The 25,611-nt window shown below is 42.1% G+C and overlaps 3 protein-coding genes across 4 annotated transcripts in view; 2 read left to right on the forward strand and 1 right to left on the reverse strand.

The window, feature by feature from the left end:
• Nucleotides 1-3,715: 3,715 nt before the first annotated feature.
• On the reverse strand, nt 3,716-11,100 carry LOC120724096. The gene is made up of 3 exons (XM_040016063.1): nt 10,828-11,100; nt 8,971-10,212; nt 3,716-3,829 (listed from the first exon to the last, which is right to left on the reverse strand). Exons 1-3 carry the CDS (start codon nt 11,080-11,082, stop codon nt 3,716-3,718), a joined length of 1,611 nt encoding a protein of 536 aa, XP_039871997.1. The 5' UTR covers nt 11,083-11,100.
• Nucleotides 11,101-18,135: 7,035 nt separating this feature from the next.
• LOC120724174 (protocadherin gamma-A11-like) overlaps nt 18,136-25,611 on the forward strand; it is a 125,339-nt gene continuing 117,863 nt past the window's right edge. The window contains exon 1 of the mRNA XM_040016221.1: nt 18,136-21,077. Coding sequence (XP_039872155.1) covers nt 18,687-21,077 — 2,391 coding nt within the window. The 5' untranslated portion in view covers nt 18,136-18,686. The remainder of the gene's footprint in view (nt 21,078-25,611) is intronic.
• The window catches only part of LOC120724149 (protocadherin gamma-C5-like), a 301,683-nt gene continuing 297,200 nt past the window's right edge, over nt 21,129-25,611 (forward strand). The window contains exon 1 of one of the 2 annotated variants that reach the window (XM_040016172.1): nt 21,129-25,607. In XM_040016172.1, coding sequence (XP_039872106.1) covers nt 23,223-25,607 — 2,385 coding nt within the window. In that variant the 5' untranslated portion in view covers nt 21,129-23,222. The remainder of the gene's footprint in view (nt 25,608-25,611) is intronic. The other variant, XM_040016189.1, reaches the window with a different exon arrangement.

Consider the following 25,611-nt stretch of genomic DNA (forward strand, 5'->3'; position numbering starts at 1 on the left):
CATCCAAAGAGGGGAGACTGTGATGAGAGAGGTTCAAGAGTTCATGTTTAAAAAAAATGCTTGCAAAGATGCAACATCCGTTTCTTTATTTCATTCTCTCCGGGAGACAGTTTCCATGGTTACGGCTATTTGGGGAATAGTCTCTATAGCAACAGCCTTATATACTTAGCAAGCATAGGAGGGTTGAAACAGCAGGGTGCCCTGGATGGGTGTGTCCTTTTATATGCCACAGACAGCATTTCACAAATGACTATAGCTACTGATTTGAAGATTCAATACAGTATCTCAAATTCCTTTTCTAACAGGAACAACAGATAAGAAAACACTTTAACCAAAAGACCTACGCCCACACATTCAAAATCCCTACAGTAACACATTCCCATGAGGATTTACAAGATATGTTGTGGTATTTGTATATTTTAGCTCATTTGAGGTATACAAACAAATTAGCAAACAAAACAATTGGATTGGTTGCAGAAAAGTAGCCCACAGTGTTTGGTCTGCAGAGCAGTGAATCTCTGGCTAATGAATATGGATATATATTATGACATAGCAAACAGAAAGAAGCACAACAGAGGGCCACTTGCTGACACTACTTATACACTGTACCTTTCAGACACAAATGTGAACAAATTAAAACACAACATAAACACAGACTACACAATATTTTTTTAGGACATGTAAAAAACTAATGGATGAAGGCCAGAACAAAAAAATGTCAAAAACATAACAGAAAGGAAATGCCATATAAATGTGCACTGAAACTGCAGTGACTCAGGAAAATCATCCTGTCAAGGAAGCAAAATTGAGTGACTTGAGTTAAGATGGTGAGATTAATGTGAGGAATAATTTTGGCCTGTGGCAAAAAAAGAGATACAAGTTATAACTTGGAAAGGCAGTGCCTCTGAGAAAGTGCAAAAGAGTTAAGGAACCTGGATTAAACAGTAGGTTGAGAATTAGGAAAAAAATTTCAGCCTGATTAAGACAAATGATCTTGAAGGGCTTATTGGTAGCTGAAACATTTATAGCACCCAAGTTGCAATTTGTCCTTAATGGGCTGTGTTTCTCACAGCATTTACCCTTTTACTTTAATTTAATTTATTTATCCTTCAGTCCTGCACCTTACACATGGCTCACATGCACAGACCACAAGTCGAAATCAATCATCCAGGGCCAGCACTGAATCTCATAAAAAGCATATAAACATTACATGAGCTCCTATCAGAAACTGTAGCGATTTGCAAGTGTAATAATGGGAAAAAAAATACTTCAAAAAAATAACTGATCCCCATCAGTCACAGGACACAGACAATCATAGATCACACAATGGGCTAATATGCCAACAGCTGTGCTCTATGTTCTGTACATTTGTGAGGGTAGGAGCCTGATTCACCTTCTAATAAAAACAAGCAAGAGTATATAATCAACATTACTGCTATATGCAGAAGCAGAAAGCAATTCATATGTGAAATATGTGCAGAGCTTAAACAGAACTGCTGGACTTCACTAACCATCATGCAGTGCGTGTAGAACGTGTCAGTGCTTGAGAAAGTCCAGCATGAAAGTGTTAATTTCACCTAAATGCATAGACTATTATATCTTGGCAATGTCAGACATTTCCAGGATTTTTTACAGTGAGGACATATGAAACATATATGAACACATAGTGGGGAAACACTACACGAATAACCCACTGCACTTGCCACTTATTCATCAGTGTTGCATTCTTTTCATAGGCAAGAGTACTAAGTAAAAGGCGCCATCTACTGGTTAAAATATGACAGCACGTTTGACCACAATTCAACCAGACAGGTAAATAAAGCTAGGCATTTTTACATTATTTGAAATTTCACTCCTCTCATAATCAAAATTGGCATTCATTATGGAAAGATAATTGTTAGTATTCCTAACATTCATGCAACTGAAGGGTTTCAGTTCAGTTTTGATTTTAAGTCATTATTTAAATTATTCACTTGCTGTTACCTTTTTCTTTCTTATTGAATAAAAAAATCCCCCCTAAAATGTGGTTGTTTTCTTTTGATCAATTTGCCATCTATTGTTAGTGTATTGTATGAATATCAAACAAAAACAATAAGCAAATAAACAAAAAAAAAGAAAATATTTTAAGAAAAAGATTGGGTCAAAATGCACGTATTTAGTGTAAAATCAAGCACAATGTCTACTAATATAGATAATATCATTAATTTTAGTTTTAATTCGTTTTAATTTTTTTTCTTTTTTTGTGGGGGGTGGTTGTGCATGCATCTGCCTCTCACTTCTGACCCATATACTCCCTTCTACTGCCAGGAAGCATGCACATTTCATAATTCTGCTATAGTGACAGTGGTACTTTGGCCAGCTCCATGATCTGTAACTCTCTTTTTCACTTTCAGTCGTGATATAACATTTTAACAATGCTAACTTTCAGCCATATAACTGACACTATATTTATAGCACAATATACACTGATGAAATTATAATCATAAAATGTCTCTATCGCCCACTGGTGTCTGGCTACAGTATAGGTTATAAACCCCGCCTCCTCGGATGGGACCGGGGACAAACTAAGATAAAAAAGTTCTCCTCAGATATTTTTTTCCCCAAAGATGCTTACTTTCATTATCAGTAGTTCTCATCACGCTGATTTGTGTTTAAATGATGTCATTTCTTTCTCTCTCCACTGGGTCCAGAGGACATCCTAGAACAGAGCTGACCCTCTGGATCACCCTGTTCAGTCTTTTTCTGTCTCAGTCTCAGCCTGAAAGACCCTTACAAATAAGTGCGTAACTGGTTCGAATACAGTGTAATTTAATGACCACATTGTTTTGAGGCAATATGGGCTAATTTGCTGAATTGTGATAATTTACATAATAAAAAAAATTGTAATGCCTTGATAGAGTTATTGTGAAAAGTTTTAAATGACTCATGAGTATAGGACTGCTTTTGATTTAGATTTAGGATTTTATAGTAGATATTGCTGTGTTTACAAGGTTCTATAATAAAGGAAGCAAATTAGTACATGCTGTTACCCTGTCAGACCAGGGGTGCCGCTAATGAGGCTGGGTAAGAGAGAGGGGAGAAGAAGAAAGTAGAGCGGTAAAAAGGATGGAGTGCCGCTGTAAAGGCTGAAATAAAGTGTTGAACCCAGACGTGTCCTCCGCTACCTGATTACAAACTCAGCAAATTGGCGACGAGGATGAGCGCTTCAGTGCCGAGCCCACCGCCCTTTTTGCAACATGCGGGTGAGCCGCCTATACCGGTTATGACGTGGCGCAAATTCTTTGAGAACTACATGCTAGTGATAAATGTTATGGGAGATGCATGGCCGGAGGAGAGACGACGAGCCGTCTTATTATATTGCTTGGGACCAGAGGGACAACGACTGTTCTACACACTGCCGAATCAAGGTACAACGTTTGCTGACGCCATGACTGCGCTTGAAAACCACTTTGTCCCTAAAGTGAATGTAGTGGCATGCAGGCACACATTCAGACAGCGAGTTCAGCGGGCTGATGAAACTGTGACCTAGTATGTTTCCGCCCTCAGAGCGTTAGCTGTGCCATGTGGTTTTGGAATAATGCAGGGTGAAATGATTCGGGATCAGCTTGTTGCTAATGCTAATCTCAGTGTTGTTAAAGATAAATTGCTGCTGGAGGAGGACCTTACATTGGACAAGGCAGTTAGGCGTGTCAGGTGGAGGCTGCGGTCAAGAATGCTACACTCCTCTCTTCTGCACCCACAGCCCAGACTGCTGCAGTACAAGCTGTGGAGGTGAAGGACGCACGTCTTCGGGGAAAAACAGGAGCGCGACCAGCTCAAGCTCGGGGACCTACATCTAAAGAATGGCACAAAAAGGCAAGTGATAAAGAGGAACAGCGTCATTGTTGGATCCGAGTGGATCCGAGAAACACCTGGCTAATGATAAAAACTGTCCAGCAGCAAAAGTAAATGGTAAAAATAAATGGCCTGGATTTGTATAGCACTTTACTAGGGACCCCAAAGCGCTTTACACATCCAGTCATCCACCCATTCACACACAAATTCACACACTGGTGATGGCAAGCTACATTGTAGCCACAGCCACCCTGGGGCGCACTGACAGAGGCGAGGCTGCCGGACACTGGCGCCACCAGGCCCTCTGACCACCACCAGTAGGCAACAGGTCAAGTGTCTTGCCCAAGGACACAACGATCGAGACTGTCGGAGCTGGGGCTCGAACTGGCAATCTTCCGATTACAAGGCGAACTCCCAACTCTTGAGCCACGATCGCAACAAAAAAGGGCACTTCGCCAGAGTTTGTAAATCAGCTGTAGCAGTGGTCAGGGAAGTAGTTGTTCCTGAGTTTACAGTTTTATGTGTTGGTGATCACAAACCAATGACTGCAGCATGTGATAAGATTACATGCAAAATGAACATTGAAACACCACAGGGAAACTCTGAGGTTCTGGAGTTAATTGTGGATACAGGAGCTTCAGTATCTATCCTTCCAGAAGCCATCTACAAAGAACATTTTGCACCCTGTGCTTTGACTGAACCGAAAGTTAAGCTTGTCACTTATGCAAAAGGTGACTTGCCTGTCATTGGCTGCCTACAGGCTTCAGTGAGGATTGCAAACAATGACAGAAAAGTGCCAGGATCATTCTTCATAGTTAAAGATGGATCACCTTTGCTGGGGTTGGACTTAATTAAAGCACTTAACATTGATATTGTAGCGACTTCCACAGTCGCTAGAGGCCGGGGATGAAGCCTGCCTATTTGCCTGACGCGCTGTCAACTTTACGCAATAATGCGAGAGGTGGAATTGTTTGCTTGTTTATTAAAGTGCTCTGAGAGTTTACAGAGTAATGTCATCGGCTCCTGATTCAGACTCTTACAACGTCACAGGCTCTAATATAAAAAAAACTACGGCTACCCAGCCCTCCTCTCTGTCAAAATCAAAACCAGTGAATGACAGACTGACAACGCCCATTTATGTCACCGCTAGCACCCACGTGACTCCCATAACAACCAAACAAATAAAAACCCAGTGATCATCAAAATTCAATACATTCAATTATGGCTCCTACACACCAGCCCCTAATTATTAGGATCCCTTCTAATAATTACCCATAATTAACCAATTAGGAGACATAAAACATGCAGAGAAAAGTCAAGCATTTACTGTATTTCAATATTACCCGCAGGAATCCTATAGGTAATCTTAAAGTCTATCTTTAAAGAAAAAAAATGAGACATTTTATGTCCAAATACAATCAAAGTCTGATAATTGGACCCTGAAGTCCTTAACTGTGATCTGCCTCCAGCAGTAGACACAGTTTGGTAATAGGTCGATCCAGGCAACTAGTCTGAGTTTTAATCCGAACTTAACGAACAAATCCTCTTCGGTCAGGAAAAGTCTTTATCACACGTCCCATTGGCCAAGAGTTTCGAGGTGCCGAACTGTCCATGATGAGAACCAGATCTCCCACGATGAGGTTCCTTTTTACTCCAATCCATCGCTGACGTTCCTGTTGCTGTAGTAGGTATTCCTTCACCCATCTTTTCCAAAACAAGTCAGACATGTATTGGACTTGTTTCCATCTTCTGTGTGTGTACATATCAGTGGAATGGAATACTCCTGGTGGTAATATCGGTGAGGTCTTTAACAGAAGAAGATGATTAGTGTCATGGTCCTGGGCCATGTTGGCCCAGTATTCTTGGTTCCTTGTATTTTCGCTCCTTATTTAGGCCATGTTTTCTGAGGTGTCCTGTTGTGGTGTTCCCTAAGTGTTTTCCCTTTGTGACTCTTACCCCCTGTGTGCCCCTCTGTGTATTTATGAGCTCTTGTCTCTCTTTGTGTTTATTCCATGTTTCCCCCAGCCTGTTATGTCTGTGTTCTCACTGTGCTCTCTCTCCTCCTGTCTGAACCTCTGTGTACTTCCTGTTTTACTTTGACAGTCTCTCGTCAGTATGCGTCATGTTGTGTTCACTCCTGCCCTGTCTCGTTATGTTTATCAGTGTCACCTGTGTTCCCCACCTGTGTGTAATCTCCCTGTGTTCTCTGAGTGTATTTAAGTTATGTCTTCTGTTATGGTAGTTGCTGGTTCGTCTGTGTTGTTTCCCCTCGGTCTCCCTGCGTCTTCCCGTATGTATCTCCCCGGACCTCCCTGCATCCTCGTTTCTGGTTTGTGTTATTAGTTTACCCAGTTTAGGTTTCCGGTTTCATGTTTTGTCGCCACCGCTGTTTGCACTTACACCCCTGTAAATAAACACTCACCTGCACCAGAGCTGCTGCCTTTTGGGTCCTATTTCATATTCCACACGGCTTGCCCCGGCGAACCGTGACAATTAGGGGTCAAAGCTTCCAGGTTGTTAGGATCCATTGAGGCTTTGGTAATTGGGCGGCTGTTAATGATGGCTTCAACCTCACAAAGTACTGTATGAAGACCTTCTTCATCCAGGTTTTGTACTTTCATTATGGAATTAAGTACTTTGCGAACCAGTCTTATCAGTCGCTCCCAGGTTCCTCCGTGATGTGAACCTCCAGGTGGATTAAAGGTCCATTTAACTCCCTTTTGCAGAAAGACGTCATTGATTTTTACATGGTTCCAATGTTCAATGGCAGTTCTAAGTTCACGTTCAGCACCTACAAAATTGGTTCCGTTGTCAGAACGCAGTTCTCGAACCTGACCTCTTCTTGCATTGAAACGTCTGAACGCATTAATGAAAGAGTCAGTATCCAGTGATGGAGCAACCTCAATGTGAACAGCATGGATAGCAAGGCAGGTGAATATAACACCATATCTCTTCACCACGCTCCTCCTACTTTTTACACTGAAGGGTCCGAAGTAATCCACTCCCACCCGCGTGAATGGAGGTTCATCTGGAATGATTCTTTCATTGGGCAAATCCGCCATCTGTTGATTCACTGGTGGAGCATTAAGACGTCGACAGATGACACATTTAGATAACACTTTTCTTATTGCTGTACTAGCTCCAATCAACCAGTACTTTTCTCTTAGCTTAGACAGCATGTGGTTACGACCACCATGTCCAATTTCCTGATGTATGTGTCTAAGCAAGAGCTCGGAAATGTGTTGATCCTTTGCTAGTATTATGGGATGTTTCACCTCAACCGGCATTGATGATCTACCAAGTCTCCCACCTACTCTGAGAATTCCATCTTGCAGCTGTGGACAGAGTCTTCTTAGAGGACTTGATTTTATAATGGGTTGTCCCTTCTCCAGATTCACAAGCTCCAAGGAAAATCTCCTCCTCTGACAGAAATTGATAATGACAACCTCAGCTTTGTCCAGATCTTCCACTGTAAGATTCTTAATCACAGATGTTCTCTTAAAGTTCCTCAGCTTTTCTTCCACAAATGATTTCTGTTGCTCTTTGATGACCTCTGACTGTGATAAGCTTGAACACAATTCTCTCCTTTTCTTCGCAAAGGACAGAAGCAAGTCCTTAAATTTTAACAGCCATGCCACTGACTTCTTAAGACGTGTCCAGGTGGAAAAATGTTTAAACAAGCGAGTAACAGAATTTTCTCCAGCTTGCTCAACACTCACTGTGGCAACTGTTTTTACCTCAGGATCATCAGATGCAAGCAGACTGATGTCATCTGGGTAGACAGGCCATTCACTCCTAGATTGTAGAAGATACTGAGGCCCAGACAACCACTTTGTATTCTTCATAAAAACATCGACTTTCACTCCTCTTGAGGCCATATCTGCTGGATTGCTGGCAGTGTCCACATATCTCCATTGCGAGGAAGATGAAACTCTTAAGATTTGTGAAACTCTGTTGGCCACAAAAACCTTGAATCTTGAAGTCTCACTCCTGGTGTATTTAAGAACAGAAGCACTGTCTGTCCAAAACACAGAATCCAGAAGTTCCATCTGCAGCTCTTTCCTCCAGAGTACATCCAATCGACTGGCCATGGTTGCTGCAATGAGCTCCATTCTCGGGATGGTAAAGGATTTAAGAGGAGCGACACGAGCTTTTCCCATAACAAACGCACAGTGTCGTTCTGAACAAATGTTTTCAGTCAGCAGGTAGGTCACTGTTCCATACCCATCCTCACTGGCATCACAGAAATGGTGCAACTGAGCACTCGTGATTTCTCCAAATCCATCAGGTTTCAGACAACGACTCACTTCAAACTTGCTCAATAGCTGGAGGTGCTGGAGCCATGTTAACCATCTTTTGGAAAACAGCTCTGGTACATTATCGTCCCAGCCGATTCCTTCCTGGCATAGATCTCTTAGGATTTTCTTAGCAGTTAAGACCACAGGACTTAGCATTCCAAGAGGATCATAGATAGAACTGACAATTGAAAGGATTCCTCTTCTGGTGAGCGGTCTGTCCTTGAGCACAATCTTGAATTTAAAAGAGTCTGATTTTATACACCACTCCACGCCCAAAACTCGCTCGATCATTGAGGAATCCAATTCCATGTTCAACTCTTTCATTCCTGTGGCTCTGTGACTTTCAGGAATTGATTCCAGCACTCCAGGCTTGTTGGTGATCCACTTTTTGAGCAGAAATCCTCCTTTGGCACACAAAGAAACCAACTTGTGGTACATTAACACTGCTTCCTCATCAGTTTCAACGGACACAAGACAATCGTCCACATAAAAACAGTGCAACAACTTCTTCACAGCTTCCTCACTGTAGAGATGTCCAAAGTCATCCGCACACTTTGAGTGCAAAGTTGGCACAACTTGGTGACGAAGTTGCCCCGAAGAGATGTACATTCATCCTGTATTCAGATATTGGTTGTTCCAGATCACCTTTAGGCCACCAGAGAAATCTCAATAGATCTTTATCTTCAGCTGGAACCATGACTTGATGGAACATGGATTCAATATCTCCCATAATTACAACTGGCTCCTTCCTGAATCTTGTGATCACTCCTATTAAAGAGCTTGTAAGATCAGGTCCTTGTAAGAGTTGGGAGTTTAAAGATGTTCCATGATAACTCACTCCACAGTCAAACACAACTCCGAGTTTCTTCTTGGTCGGATGGTAAACACCATGGTGTGGTATATACCACAGCTTGCCATCATTGCGATTAATCTCCTCTTCCGGGACCTTTTCAGCATAACCTTTAGCCAGAAGCTCATTCATGAAGACTTTGTACTCAGTATGAAACACTGTGTCTCTCTCAAATCTCTTTTGTAGAAAGCGCAGACGTTGTTGAACAACTTTCTTATTGTTTGGCATACTGATACTGGCATTCCGAAAGGGTAATGCTATCTGGATATGACCACCCACATATTTGGCAGAGTTAGTCACTATTTCCAGAAATCTCTGATCCCCTCTTGACAATCCAACCTGCTCATCAACTTTGCTCTCAGGAAAGTCATTCTTGAACTGTTGCTGCCAAAGCTCCTCCAGCGTGACAACAGAAATTCTGTTGACTGTAACTTGTGGATGCTTCTGATCACCTGTAGCTTCACAGTTTCCTGAAAGTGGTCCATTGATGGTCCAGCCAAGCCTTGTCCTTACGGCATACGGTCCTCCATCAACACTACACACCACTTCCAGAGGTTCCAAGGCTTTGGGAATGTTTGTTCCAATCAGAAGTTCGATTCCTGCATTTATTTGAGGCAGGGTTATGCGTTTTAAATGTGCCCATCCTTCAATATCTCCTGGTGTTGTAATATTTCCTTTATGTACAGGCATGGACTCCTGTGTGTACACCATTGGCAGTTCCAGAAATTCGTCACCACAAAGAGCGGCAACCTCCAGTCCTGATAAAGTGTTGCTGCTCACAATTCTTTCCTGGCCCATGGTTCTGAGGAGGATGTTTCCTTTCCTTCCCTCAAGGTGAAGTCTGCGCATCAGACTCTCAGTGCAGAAAACTGCTGTGCTCCCTTGGTCCAAAAAAGCATACGTTGTAATAATGTTGCTTCCTTTCTTTGACTTTACTTGGACAGGCACAATGGGCAGTTTACAGTCCTGGTCTCCAGCCCCTGTAAGACCACTCGACACCAGTGTGCTCACATGCGGCTGCATGTTCCTGTCGGTCTTTTCAGAAGGTGAACTTTCTTTGTGCAGGATGGTGGGATGTTTCCGGCTGCATTTGGAACAGGAAATCCTCTTACGGCAATCTTTACTGATGTGTCCTATACACAAACAGCCAAAACAGATGCCATTTTCCTTTAAGAAGGTTATCTTCTTCTCATGAGCCATTTTTCCCAACTGTGCACAGACGTCCAACATGTGTTGTTATGGATAGGCGTAGCTTTGGGTCACGTGGTGTCAGTAATAGTAATTGCTATATCACCTGTTCACGGCCCGAGGGAAATTTTGTGAATGAGTGGGTGATGGGGGAAGTCGACTTTTGCTGACCGCTCAAGCTTGGAATGTTTTGATCACTGTTTTTCTACGGATTTTAAGGATTTGATAACAAATAAAGGAGTTTTAACTTGGAACTTTGACTAACGTTTTAAACAGCGGGCGCGTCAACATTATTCCCCTATTCAGCTGCTCGGCGACTCAAAGGCTTGAAAGTCGCCAACATTTGTCAGCAAAAAGTGCGACGGCAATGGACCGTCCCGCAATCAGCGCTGAATAAACGCCGACGCGAGCCCACACACCGCCGCCACTACACCCATAAAATCGGCTAGTCTGACAGATAAGGAGAAGACGACGGTGGTATGTAAACTGTGTTTTGTGCTGCGTATTGTTTGTTTGAACGCAGTTTGGATTCTGACCACATGAAGATGTTTTTGTGACACGCCCACCGCTTTGACTAACGTTTTAAACAGCGGGCGCGTCAACATTATTCCCCTATTCAGCTGCTCGGCGACTCAAAGGCTTGAAAGTCGCCAACATGTGTCTTCCTCCACAACAAATACAGACGTTCCTTCCAACCTGATTATTTTTCATTTCCATATCCGCAGGCTTAGGTGTACTCTCCACAACTTGCATAGTGGTGGCAAAGCTTGTTCCTTTATTTCCAGGTCTGCCTTGATACTTGGCTTTACTCATTCCTTTTATTGGTAAAGAAAGCGGAGAATCTTGAATATTACCAAATACAGGATCAGTTAATATTCTTATTTGCTTCTCCAAAAAGTCTGCAATATCCATAAATTTGGCTCTTCTTTTATGCCTTTCTTGCAGGTCACAAACATGGCTTCTCCATTTGTCCCTAAATTTATACGGCAATTTTTTTAATAATGTTCACCATATTAGAAGGCATGTCCAAATCACTCAGATGCTGCACCTCCTCCATTGTATTACAGCATCCCCTGAGGAACAAGCTATAGTTCTGAAGAGCTTTTACTTCCTCCGTTTTAATTGATGGCCATGAAAGTGCCTTTTCCAGATATGCAGCTGCGACCTTCTGTTCATCGCCATAGTGTTCCTTTAACAGTGATTTTGCCTTGCGATAACCACGATCCGAGTTTATTTGTTGACAGCTTCTCACCAATTCCTTTGCATGGCCTCTTGTGTACTGTTCCAAAAAATATAAACGATCGCTGTTATTTTTCGTATTGCACTCAACTGCATTCTCAAATGCTTTAATAAATGAATAATATTGAAGTGGATCTCCATCAAAATGAGGTATTTCTCTCTTTGGTAAAGAAAAGAGGCATTGTTGTTGGATTAAGAGTGTTGTTATTTCATTTTGTTTAGTCATTATTCCAATAACATCATTTTGTGGTTCCAGTTCCACCATACCATTTGTATAACAGTCATTTTGTCCATTTGCATCAGATGGGTTTGAAGGAATAACTGAATATTGTCGAGGATGCTTATTTTGAGAAGATTCAGTCAGCACGGCTTGTTGCATGACACATTCCTGGGTTTTATCTTTTCTCCTGTTTTGAGTTTCAGCATTAGTCAATGAATTTTGTTTTGCAGAAATGTGAGGTATACATTCCAATGCATCGACATTAAGGGTTTGTTTAGATCTTTCATGGGAAATGTATGAATTCATTCCATCTGAAACTTTTAAAGATCCTTTTTTGCTTGTTATACTTTGAGCTTTAAGGACATTTATTGTAGCCATTTTTTCTGCAATTTCAGTGTCCAATTTTAGCCTTTCCTTTCTTTTACGAAGACGTTCCTCCTCGTCTTCCAGTACATGTTTCTCATCCAATAATTTCTGCTTTATCATTAAAGCTGCCAACTCTGCCTCAGCTTTCATACGAACAGATGAAGTTGAAGATCTTGATGAAGAAGTTTTGTGGCTTTCAACATTTGAAACACTATCACTTGGCTTGATATCATCCTCCACTTCTGTCTCAGTATTTGATGCAACATTGTTTTCCAATAAATTGATTTGCTTTGGACAAACAGCAGAATTTTGTTCTCTTTGATTTATCCAGTTTTGAATTTCATTTAAAAACACATTGGTGTGTTTCATGATACTTGAAAACCATTCCTCTTGTTTTATTACTTCTTCCTCTGGCACCAAAGACAACACCTCAACATGTGAACTTGAAGCCTTTTCACACAGTGCCTTTAAATCCACTGAATATTGCTTAATTTGAGAAAGATTTTCATTGTGTTGCATGAGCGCTTTCATTTTTTGTATTAGTCCTTTCATTTTATTAACATATATTTTGCATTCATTTTGTGATTTTTCGATTTTATTCAACAATGCCTTTCCAGTCATTTTTCTTTCTCTCGTTCCCCCCAAATCATTAGAGGAACAATCATCACCACCTGTTTGACTCATGATTTTCCCGTTTGTTTGTTCGATTTTTTAATTTATTTTAATCTTCAGTGATCATCCATTAAAACATATATCCACTGGAAGCCACAATAGACTTTGACCATAAAATCCTTTCAACGTAACGGCACTTTAATTGTCCATTTGAACGTCATCCAAGCAGCAATTAATAAGACGCAATGCAGTCATCAATCCAAGAGCGCAGCCAAAAACATTGCACATTTAACCAACATTCATTCCATTCAGTGTCTCCTCTTGAAACATCTCAGCGCTAATGCAATGTGGCTTCCTTTTCCACAACCAGACATGCACAGGCATTCTTACCTGCGCTCCTCAGAATTGCGTCAGGTGTGTCGGTGCTGCTGGGCTCACTCATTCAGATGCGCTGCACTTACTTTGCGTCTTTCAGGTTCCTTGATCTGATTTCTTTGATCCTGCTTGTGGCTTGCTTCTCCAGAATGCCGTTTTTTGTTGACTAAAGATGTAGCGACTTCCACAGTCGCTAGAGGCCGGGGATGAAGCCTGCCTATTTGCCTGACGCGCTGTCAACTTTACGCAATAATGCGAGAGGTGGAATTGTTTGCTTGTTAAAGTGCTTTGAGAGTTTACAGAGTAATGTCATCGGCTCCTGATTCAGACTCTTACAACGTCACAGGCTCTAATATAACGAAGCGAAACATGTTGTGCAGCGGTCAACAAAAACTACGGCTACCCAGCCCTCCTCTCTGTCAAAATCAAAACCAGTGAATGACAGACTGACAACGCCCATTTATGTCACCGCTAGCACCCACGTGACTCCCATAACAACCAAACAAATAAAAACCCAGTGATCATCAAAATTCAATACATTCAATTATGGCTCCTACAGATATCATTGCTGGAAAAGTCCTCAACAAAGGAGAGGATCCTGCAAGAGGATCACCAGCCAGTAAACAAACATGCATGGTGAATAACATTGATTCTTCTTCTTCCCATCATCTTGGAGCTGTTAAAGGGTTCATCCACAAAGGTCAAGTGAACAAGACAGTACAGCCGGTTCGTCAGAAACTGCGGCGTCTACCACTCAGCATACGTGAGGAGGTGTCAGCTGAATTGAAACGTCTACTCCAAGCAGGCATCATCGAACCAGTGGATGCAGCTGAATGGGTGAGTCCTCTAGTGGTTGGAAGAAAAAGTAAGGGAGACTTAAAACTCTGTGTGGATCTGTGTGAACCTAACAAGAGTGTGATCATGGACTGTTACCCTCTTCCTCACATGGAGGATTTGTTTGCACAGCTGGCTGGGGCTACACATGTTAGCCAGATTGATTTAAGTTCAGCTTATCACCAACTGCCTCTTCACCCTGTTAGCCGAAGCCTCACAGCATTCATAACCCATGAAGGACTCTTCCAGTTTACGAGAGTCCCATTTGGACTTGCTTCAGCCCCTTCTGCCTTCCAAAAGATGATGCAAACAGTCCTAAAAGACCAGACAGGAGTACAGAACTACTTGGATGACATAATAGTGTATGGACATTTTAGAGAAGAGCATGATGAACAGGCTGTCCTCCAATGCCTGAAGGATGTCGGTCTGCAGATCAACTTCAACAAAAGTTCATTTGGACAGACATCTATTCCGTTCTTGGGACACGTCATTTCCAAGGATGGCCTGAGCCCCAGCCCAGACCACCTGACTGCCATTGCCAAAGCCCCTGTACCAAAGGAAATGGCTGCTCTTCGTTCCTTCTTAGGCTTGACTTTGTGGTTCAGCAAATTCCTACCAAACTATGCAACTGTGGTTGAACCACTTCATGAGCTACTTCGGACAAGTCAGACGGCTGAACTTCAATGGACTGATACAGCAAATGAAAGCGTCAACAAACTGAAGGAAATGCTACTAAAAAGCCCAGCACTGGCAATCTTCAACCCAAATCTGCCAACGTTCATCACCACTGATGTGTCAGATTATGGTCTTGGGGCTGTTCTGACCTAGATGAACTCAAACAATGAGGAACGGGTTGTTGCTTTTGGTTCCCGCACCCTGTCCCCAGCTGAGAGGAAATATTCAACAATTGAAAAAGAAGCCCTCGCCTGCGTATGGGCTGTCGAAAGATGGAGGATGTACATATGGGGATGTAGATTTACTCTGAGAACTGATCACCAGGCCCTCACCACCCTGTTAAGTACTAAGGGGATGAACAGAGCTGGCATGAGGATGGCACGTTGGTCAGCCAGACTGATGTTTCCAGTATGACTTAGAGTACCGTCCAGGAAGCCAAAATGTTATAGCTGACTGTATGTCCCGTGTTACCCTGCATACCACAAACACAAGTGAAGACTCTGAACAGGACTTAATCACAGAGATTGCTGAAATTTCTCCTCAGCTAACAGCACTTCCACTGGCGTACTTCAAAGCAGAATGTGAAGACTGTCCTGAATTAACAAAACTAAGTAAGCTCGTTCTTTCGGGCTGGCCGAAAGAAAACAAATCCTTACCAGATGATGTCAAACCCTACTTCCTGGTCCGACATGAACTGGCAGCAGAGTCACTGCTGATATTTAGAGGAACACGGCTGATCGTTCCCAAATCTCTGCGGACTAAACTCAACATTCTGCCACCACCGAAGGATGCTGGACAATATGACCACATCAGATCCAAAGTGACATTGACACTAGGGGTGGGGGAAAAAATCGATACTGTGTAGTATCGTGATATTTTGTTTGCTAATAATGTATCGATACAGGGACAGCAAAAATCGATATTTTGTTACAAAAAAAGTTTTTGTGGACTGGAACATGCTCTGACTTCAGAGCATGTTGATCAGCTCCTTTTTCTGAGCAAGAATCCTGACACTGTCCAAATGTGTTTAACTTTTTTTTTTTTGGCAGCAATAAACATGAGTTTACTTATTTTAATTTAATACATGTTTTATTTTAATTAAGTTTAAAACTTTTTTTTATTTAATGTAAAATTACATTTTGTTTTCATTTACTTTCAGATTCTTCAGTTGCTGAATGGGCTGCATAGTTTTCATAAATTGCATAGTTCAGAATAGCTATAATTGTACCAGATGGTTGCATTCAGTTAAGTTGGACTAGACTGTAATACAAACCGTTCAGTTTGTCAACAATAAAACTGACTGAAATGAGAGAAAGACTGAGTATGAGACTTTGTTATTAGATAAAATGAATATTGATTAAGTTTACCTTTATGTACAGAATCTGAATATCGCAAAATATTTTTTAAAAAATATCAATAATATCGTATCGTGTGTTAAGTATTGTGATAATATCGTATCGTGGGATGTATGGTGATTCCCACCTCTAATTGACACAGAAAAGAAGTGCACTTTATACAGACAGAGAGGTGCTAAACCTACTAAAGTGACTGTGGGTGCTTCAGTGAGAGTACATGCCATTCCATGTGGGAAAAGTAGAGCCACAATACACCAAACCGCTGGAGGTACAGCAGCGGATGGGTGAGAGTTCTTTCATCCTCGGCGATGGGAGAAGATGGAATGCAGCGCATCTCTCACTTGTCCCAGAGAACTCAAAACACACACAGCTCAGCACAGACAGCTACACGTCCCACCCTGCAGAGGGACAGACAACCACCAAGATGGAAAAAAGACTTTGTTATGAAATAGTTCAGAGGTAAAAAGAAAGGAGAAATATGCAGATGTGAGAAATGACTGAATGGAAAGTGCATTTGAGTTTCATTACCTCTCTTTAATTCCAGCTGTGACTTCTGATAAGCTGAGAAGAAGGCACATGGTTGTTCCTTTTGATTCAGGGTTGATCTGGGGCATGTTTACTTTGCCATTACAGTTCTTTTATCAGGATATATATAATACTGTTCTGAAGTTACTAATTGCCTCAAAAGTAAAAGGCTGTCGAATGTTTCATGTTGTGCTGCAAGGGAGAGAGTATTATTTGAGAAAAGGGGGGATGTTGTGTTTACAAGGTTCTATAATAAAGGAAGCAAATTAGTACATGCTGTTACCCTGTCAGACCAGGGGTGCCGCTAATGAGGCTGGGTAAGAGAGAGGGGAGAAGAAGAAAGTAGAGAGAGGTAAAAAAGATGGAGTGCTGCTGTAAAGCCTGAAATAAAGTGTTGAACCCAGACGTGGCCTCCGCTACCTGATTACAAACTCAACAGCAACAAAAGGTTATTTCATTGAATTTATGGATGACAGAAAAAAGTCACCGAGGGGGAGAAGAATGAGTCCAAACAAGAGTCCAGCGAAGGTGATTCAAACAGAAGAACAATGCAAATCCGGAAAGAGAATAGTTGGACAAAGACAGCGGCAGGAAGTAAAATGAGCTAAAACATCTCATATTTATTGAATTTATTTTTGCCTCCTCATCACCTCTTTCCTCCATCCTGTGATTACTCTTAGTACACCATGACAACCAATGTTTCAGTTCCTGAAATGCATGTGAAAGACAGAAGAGTGGAGGCATTCATGCATCCATTTGCAAAGTGTTTTGCACTGGATACCAGGAGTGTATAAAATAGGTGTGACATACAACTGAAATAGACAATCCATGATGGAAGGAGGACTCTTTGTACTACTGCTTCTTTGTATTCAAAAGTAGTTTCAGTTATTTGACCTCAGATCAAAGTTTTCTCCTTGAATCTTTGTGTGTATGTGTGTCTCTGTTAAAGCTGTAGTATCTACACCTTTCTCATTGTCTCACTTTGTGGCTCCTTCTGCTCACATATCTAGTGCGAGGGACCTAAATAAGAGAAGATGCACAAGCGCAATCGAGAATGCAAAAAGTAAGAAATAAGAAAGGGGTAGATTGAAAGGTTAACCTAAATACTAAAGACAAAATAGTTAGCATCACCCTTTAATTGAGTCCATAGTGCTATCTAGTATTCAAAGGAATCTTCAGACTCTCCAAAGGCAATTTCAGTGCTGTCAGAGTTTAGTTTTCTGTTTTTAAATTTACTAGATGACAACTAGTATTTAGGGGAAGGAGGAAGAAGAAATGTTTTGGTGTGGTGAAGCTGACATGGCATTAGAAGCAGCTCAGAGAATTGTTTCACACACTGTTTTCTGTAGAAAGAGAGACAGAGCGAGCAAATCTCATTTCTCATTATGGAACCTGGCATTCTGTAACAGCTAAGGGCCCCAACTGGGACAAAGTGTAAATTCAGAAAAAGCAGTACTGATATTTTTATAGTGTCAGTGGCTGCCAGTGCTACTTGCTACTCAGCACGCTGCTGTCTCTGTCCATGGTCCTGAAACAACTAGGCACATTTTTTTTTTCTAAATGTGTTTTTATCTCTGATATTACTACTTCCACTCGGTTCTATTACGCAAGTCCTTTGCTGTTCCTGCTTGTAGTAATAATCGTTTAATATTTTAAATGTTCATTCAATCAAGTCATGTGAACACTTTATTAAAAAATGGAAATGGAAAAGTAGAATTCCCTAAGCACATCATACATATCTTTTACCAGAAGATTTTTACTATAAATAAATTACCTAGATTACATTTCAGGAACACAATATGATTTCATAGATTTCTCAAGAGTTAACACTTGTAACAAAATGATTCAAAGTGAGCACATTTTGCACATGATTGTCTCCGGATCTGTAATCAGTCAAACCTACAGAATAGAGAGAGCTCTAACCGTGGTGCTGAAACGTTTAGTTTTGCGCCATAATTAAGCCTTAATATTTGATACCATAATGTATGCGATGCTCATCAATGATAAAATAGCATTCCGAGGAAGATTTGTTTTTCGTATGATGAATAAATATGGGTTTAGAGACTCTTGATATGATGACATGTAAGTGTAACTAGATAGAAACAACTCTTGGTGCCGCTGTGGGCTAACACAAAAGCAGCACATCTCCACCCACTATTACTGCATAAATATCAGTTATAGTTGTTCAGAGGAATCCGCTCGTTGCACGAATTCTATTTTGTTTCCATCCTTTAAGAAATCTTTAATGTTTTTTGGAATAATACTTTGGTTTTGTACACAGCAATTTCTTCTCCTTCTTACGGGTCTTTTGTCCCATGATGGCAGACGGCAAAAGATTTCCGGCGGTAGACCCGATCTTCTGCTTTGCTTGCTTTGTTGTAACACTGCAGCTCGCTTACGGAGATCTGAGCTATTCTTTTCCCGAGGAGATGAAACGAGACTCCGTGATTGGAAATATAGCCAAGGATCTCGGTTTTGATCTGATGACTTTATCTTCCCGGAAAGCTCGTGTTGATTTTGAGGGATCTCGTAAAAGCTACTGTAATATTAATCTGAGAACGGGGGATCTGATCACATCGGAGAGAATCGACAGAGAAAGCCTTTGTGCCAAGAAACCTTCATGTGTTGTGCAAGTGGATCTGGTGTTAGAAAATCCGTTAGAGCTTCATCGTGTAAGTCTTCATATACAAGATGTGAACGACAACTCGCCAAAATTCAAAAAGAATTTGATTGAGATGGAAATAAGCGAATCGGCAGACAGAGGTAACCGCTTCTCAATAGAGCAGGCCCGTGACGCAGATATAGGTCAAAATGCTGTGCAAAGGTACGAGCTTCAAAAGAACGACAACTTTATTCTGGCTGTTGACAGCAACAAGGTTGAACTGGTACTGGAAAACACTCTTGATAGAGAGAAACAAAGCGAGATGAATTTACTTCTCACAGCTTTGGACGGTGGATCTCCTCAGAGATCCGGTTCCGTAGTCATACGCGTCACTGTGCTGGATGCCAATGATAACGCCCCAGTGTTCAGCCAGGCCGTTTATAAAGCCAGTCTGCCTGAAAACTGTCCTTTAGATACAACAGTGATTAAAGTCAGTGCGACAGACGCAGACGAAAGACTGAACGGAGATGTAACGTATGACTTAAGTCACGTGTCTGACGACGACATAAATGTATTTTCAATTGATCCTAAAACGGGAGAAATTAAAGTAACTGCTGTGATTGACTTTGAAGACAGAAATTCTTTTGAAATGAGAGCAGAAGCGAAAGATGGTTTAGGTCTAACTTCTTACGCCAAAGTGTTAATAGATGTGACTGATGTAAATGATAATGCACCAGGGATATTTGTAAAATCACTCACTAACCCCACACCGGAGAACGTGCCAACTGGTACAGAGGTGGGCATTATTAATGTTCAGGACAGAGACTCCGGGAATAACGGGCAGGTCCACTGTTCGATCCAGCAGGGTGTCCCCTTTAAGTTGGTTCCTTCTATTAAAAACTATTATTCTCTGGTGACCACAGGACAACTGGACCGTGAACTAGTGTCTGATTACAACATTACAATCACTGCCACTGACGAGGGCTCTCCACCTCTGTCCTCTTCTAAAAGTGTTCAGTTAGCTGTAGCTGATATCAACGACAACTCACCTGTGTTTGATAAGCAGTCGTACAGCGCATCTGTGAGTGAGAATAACAAACCGGGCTCCACTTTATGTTCCGTTAGTGCTCGAGACCCCGACTGGAGACAGAACGGTACAGTGGTTTATTCTCTGTTAGCTAGTGAGGTGAACGGTGCCCCGGTGTCCTCGTATCTGTCTGTGAACGGAGACACGGGTGTGATCCATGCTGTGAGGTCGTTTGATTATGAACAGTTCAGGAGCTTCAAAGTCCACGTGATGGCCAGAGACAACGGTTCTCCTCCTCTCAGCAGCAACGTGACCGTGAGTGTGTTCATCTCAGATGTGAATGACAACTCTCCTCAGATCCTCTACCCCTCCCCAGAGGGCAATTCCTTCATGACCGAGCTGGTCCCCAAAGCTGCACACGGAGGCTCTCTGGTGTCCAAAGTGATCGCGGTGGACGCAGACTCCGGACAGAACGCCTGGCTGTCCTATCAAATAGTCAAATCCACTGATCCGGGACTTTTTACCATTGGTGTCCACAGCGGAGAGATCAGGACACAGCGGGACATTTCTGAATCTGACAGCATGAAACAGAACCTTGTAGTGGCAGTGAAAGATAACGGACAGCCCTCTCTGTCTGCCACCTGTTCCATGTATTTACTTATTTCTGATAACTTGGCTGAGGTGCCAGAACTGAAGGATCTGTCTTATAATGAGAGCAATTCCAAACTGACCTCTTATCTGATCATTGCGCTGGTGTCTGTGTCCACGTTTTTTCTGACTTTCATTATCATCATCCTGGGTTTGAGATTTTGTCGCAGGAGAAAGCCCAGACTGTTGTTTGATGGAGCAGTTGCCATCCCCAGCGGTTATCTCCCTCCTAATTACGCAGATGTTGATGGCACAGGAACTTTACGCAGCACTTACAACTATGACGCGTACCTGACCACAGGTTCAAGAACCAGTGACTTTAAGTTTGTGACATCTTATAATGACAACACGCTGCCTGCTGACCAGACTCTGAAGAAAAGTCCATCATACTTTGCTGATCCGTTTGAAGTTGTGGAGGCTTTTGATGAGGTAGGGATCCTCAGAACCTTTCCATTTAAGTTAAACGTCTTCAATATTTCTCTGGCTACATTGTTCTTTCACGAATTACAATCTAAGAGGCATCGTTACACGGTCAATCGAAGTTGTTTGTCGCAACACGAGGGTATGAAACAGTGTATTTAGTGTTTGCCCCTTAAATTCACTATTCCCACAATAGTTATGGCAGGAAAAAATTGCCACCATCGCCAGCTCGGGAATTTCACTCAACGAAATAACTAAAAGCACCAGTAAGGCGCACAGGTTCGTTCCACTAAAGATGTGGCAGGAGACAAGGTTCCGAAATTCGGAAATGCAACCTTAGTATTCTAAAACAAAGCAATACCCCCCCCCCCCCCCCCCCCACCACCACCACACACAAACAAAAACAAAACAAACAAAACAAAGCTAGTTTTTAAATTTCTATACATTCAACCATGGGGGTGGCGTTAATGCTTTAATGTAACTTTACACCAAGGAATCCTATAATAGGCTACATTAACGTAACAACAGTTCTAGCGAAATAAATTAAACGATTCTTGGTGAAATAAATAAAATTGCAACATTAACCTTACATCAGACATGTACAGAAACTTACATAAATTAAAATAATTAAGGTCTCAATTAGGATGTCGAACACGGTCGCAGCTGAAGTGGCAGAGCGATGAGCGAAGCACCGCTGACGCAAACAATACCAGTGAACAAATCATAACATAACAAAAAAAGAAATAAAGCAGCATAAACGAGAACCAAAGAGAAGTACAAAACGGAGAAACACAACAGCGAGGCATCCTGAAGAGAGGCAGCAGCTTTCATATATGAAAAGTGGCATATTACATTTAATAAATCGGCAATTTAAATGCAAAGCCGAACCCAGAGGACAGGTTAGCTAATACATACCAGGCCCACTGAACTACTCCACCTAGACAGGAGAGGAGCGCTTCCCGACCCAACAGCAACAGATGACACAACATGCCAGCAATTTCTACCTTGCAAACAGTTCGAGGCAGAGAATAGTTTATGTCCAAAACTACCAATATTGAGAAGAGCGCGATACATACCTCTTGTGTTGTATCATGCTCGCCTGGGGGGTGGAATGGTTAACTGTGGTTAACTTAACACCCCAGCACAAAAAGGAGACGCCACAAGTAAGAGGCTTCTGGACTGATGGAACATTTTTACAAGACTTTGCCACGTTTAATCGATGGTAAGGTCTTAGGAAGTGTAATTAAAAACGGGCTATTGTCTCTGTGTCAGCCCAGGCATGGTTTTCGCTTCATGACTATGAATGGACGGATTATCATCATCATCATTATTATTATTATTGTTACATACTCTTGAAACAGTTGGCCCTAACAAGTTAAAATGTAAAAACAGCTCTGTGTGGCACTGAAAGGCTCTTCTGGTGTTCTCACGCAGCCCAGTAGGAAAATGTATTTTTGTGTCTCGGTTATTCGAACGCATTTCTGTTATATTAATTATTTTCATATGTAACAAAATGTATAATGTATTGTAACTCATCCAAATGCCCTGACGCACTTTAGGATAATGTGTTCTTTTACTGTTAAAAATGTACAGTGTTTATACACTCAAAGTTATGTTGGCCCTCTCTTTTGGAGATTTAAACATTTCGCAATAATAATGTTTAGGAATACGGTTTATGCAAACTTTTACCTAGCAAAAGCAAAGGCAATATATGTATAAATTACAATCCAAATCTCGTTTACACGGACAGGCATACGGTATACCTGTGAAGTGAAGACCTTCATCCCGTGCTTAGTCTATTATATTGCAGAAATCACACGGAAGTTTTAAGCTGATAATCACAGGTAATTTAAATATGATGAATTGCTGCCACAATCCGGATTTAAATTGCGAAAATATTTCAATACGTTCTGGTGTGAAGATGATAAAGTAACTCGTGGTGTCGCCCTTGTCTAACAGAAAATAATCTCTCGCCACTCCACCCACTATTGCATCGACATCAGTTGTAAAGTGTCTGGATAATCTGGTAAAATCCCGGATAGAGATGTCGCAAATTGTTACCAAATAACCGAACATTTAGTTGTCTTGGTCCGACCTTCTTTTTTGTGCTGCACAGTACATTTTCTTTGAAATTGATGGTCGATTTTTGTCAAGATGCGGGACAAAGGATTTTCAGCGCAAGGCCCGATCTTCTGCATTTCTTCGATTTTTGTAACACTGCACCTCGTTTGTGGAGATCTGAGCTATTCCTTTCCCGAGGAGATTAAACGAGACTCAGCAATTGGAAATATAGCAAAGGATCTCGGTTTTGATTTGAGGACTTTATCTTCCCGGAAGGCTCGTGTTACTTTTGAGGGCACTCATAAGCGTTACTGTGATATTAATCTGAGAACGGGGGATCTGATCACATTGGAGAGAATCGACAGAGAAAGCCTCTGTGCCAAGAAACCTTCATGTGTTGTGCAAGTGGATCTGGTGTTAGAAAATCCGTTAGAGCTTCATCGTGTAAGTCTTCATATACAAGATGTGAACGACAACTCGCCAAAATTCAAAAAGAATTTGATTGAGATGGAAATACGCGAGTCGGCAGACAGAGGTAACCGCTTCTCAATAGAGCAGGCCCGTGACGCAGATATAGGTCAAAATGCTGTGCAAAGGTACGAGCTTCAAAAGAACGACAACTTTATTCTGGCTGTTGACAGCAACAAGGTTGAACTGGTACTGGAAAACACTCTTGATAGAGAGAAACAAAGCGAGATGAATTTACTTCTCACAGCTTTGGACGGTGGATCTCCTCAGAGATCCGGTTCCGTAGTCATACGCGTCACTGTGCTGGATGCCAATGATAACGCCCCAGTGTTCAGCCAGGCCGTTTATAAAGCCAGTCTGCCTGAAAACTGTCCTTTAGATACAACGGTGATTAAAGTCAGTGCCACAGACGGAGACGAAGGAGTGAACGGAGATGTAACTTATGACTTAAGTCACGTGTCTGACGACGACATAAATGTATTTTCCATTGATCCTAAAACGGGAGAAATTAAAGTAACTGCTGTGATTGACTTTGAAGACAGAAATTCTTTTGAAATGAGAGCAGAAGCGAAAGATGGTTTAGGTCTAACTTCTTACGCCAAAGTGTTAATAGATGTGACTGATGTAAATGATAATGCACCAGTTATATATCTAAATTCAGTGTCTAACCCCACACCGGAGAACGTCCCAACTGGTACAGAGGTGGGCATTATTAATGTTCAGGACAGAGACTCCGGGAATAACGGGCAGGTCCACTGTTCGATCCAGCAGGGTGTCCCCTTTAAGTTGGTTCCTTCTATTAAAAACTATTATTCTCTGGTGACCACAGGACAACTGGACCGCGAACTAGTGTCTGACTACAACATTACAATCACTGCCACTGACGAGGGCTCTCCACCTCTGTCCTCTTCTAAAAGTGTTCAGTTATCTGTAGCTGATATCAATGACAACCCACCTGTGTTTGATGAGCAGTCGTACAGCGCATATGTGAGTGAGAATAACAAACCGGGCTCCACTTTATGTTCCGTTAGTGCTCGAGACCCCGACTGGAGACAGAACGGTACAGTGGTTTATTCTCTGTTAGCTGGTGAGGTGAACGGTGCCCCGGTGTCCTCCTATCTGTCTGTGAACGGAGACACGGGTGTGATCCACGCTGTGAGGTCGTTTGATTATGAACAGTTCAGGAGTTTTAAAGTCCACGTGATGGCCAGAGACAACGGTTCTCCTCCACTCAGCAGCAACGTGACCGTGAGTGTGTTCATCTCAGATGTGAATGACAACTCTCCTCAGATCCTGTACCCCTCCCCGGAGGGCAACTCCTTCATGACCGAGCTGGTCCCCAAAGCTGCACACGGAGGCTCTCTGGTGTCCAAAGTGATCGCGGTGGACGCAGACTCTGGACAGAACGCCTGGCTGTCCTATCAAATAGTCAAATCCACTGATCCGGGACTTTTTACCATTGGTGTCCACAGCGGAGAGATCAGGACACTGCGGGACATTTCTGAATCTGACAGCATGAAACAGAACCTTGTAGTGGCAGTGAAAGATAACGGACAGCCCTCTCTGTCTGCCACCTGTTCCATGTATTTACTTATTTCTGATAACTTGGCTGAGGTGCCAGAACTGAAGGATCTGTCTTATAATGAGAGCAATTCCAAACTGACTTCTTATCTGATCATCGCGCTGGTGTCTGTGTCCACGTTTTTTCTGACTTTCATTATCATCATCCTGGGTTTGAGATTTTGTCGCAGGAGAAAGCCCAGACTGTTATTTGACGGAGCAGTTGCCATCCCCAGCGGTTATCTCCCTCCTAATTACGCAGATGTTGATGGCACAGGAACTTTACGCAGCACTTACAATTATGATGCATACCTGACCACAGGTTCAAGAACCAGTGACTTTAAGTTTGTGACATCATACAATGACAACACGCTGCCTGCTGACCAGACTCTGAAGAAAAGTCCATCAGACTTTGCTGATCCGTTTGAAGACATCACGACATCTTCTGAGGTAG

This window comes from Simochromis diagramma, unplaced genomic scaffold, assembly GCF_900408965.1.
Source record: "Simochromis diagramma unplaced genomic scaffold, fSimDia1.1 OVJJ01000685.1, whole genome shotgun sequence".
Classification (NCBI taxonomy): Eukaryota; Metazoa; Chordata; class Actinopteri; order Cichliformes; family Cichlidae; genus Simochromis; species Simochromis diagramma.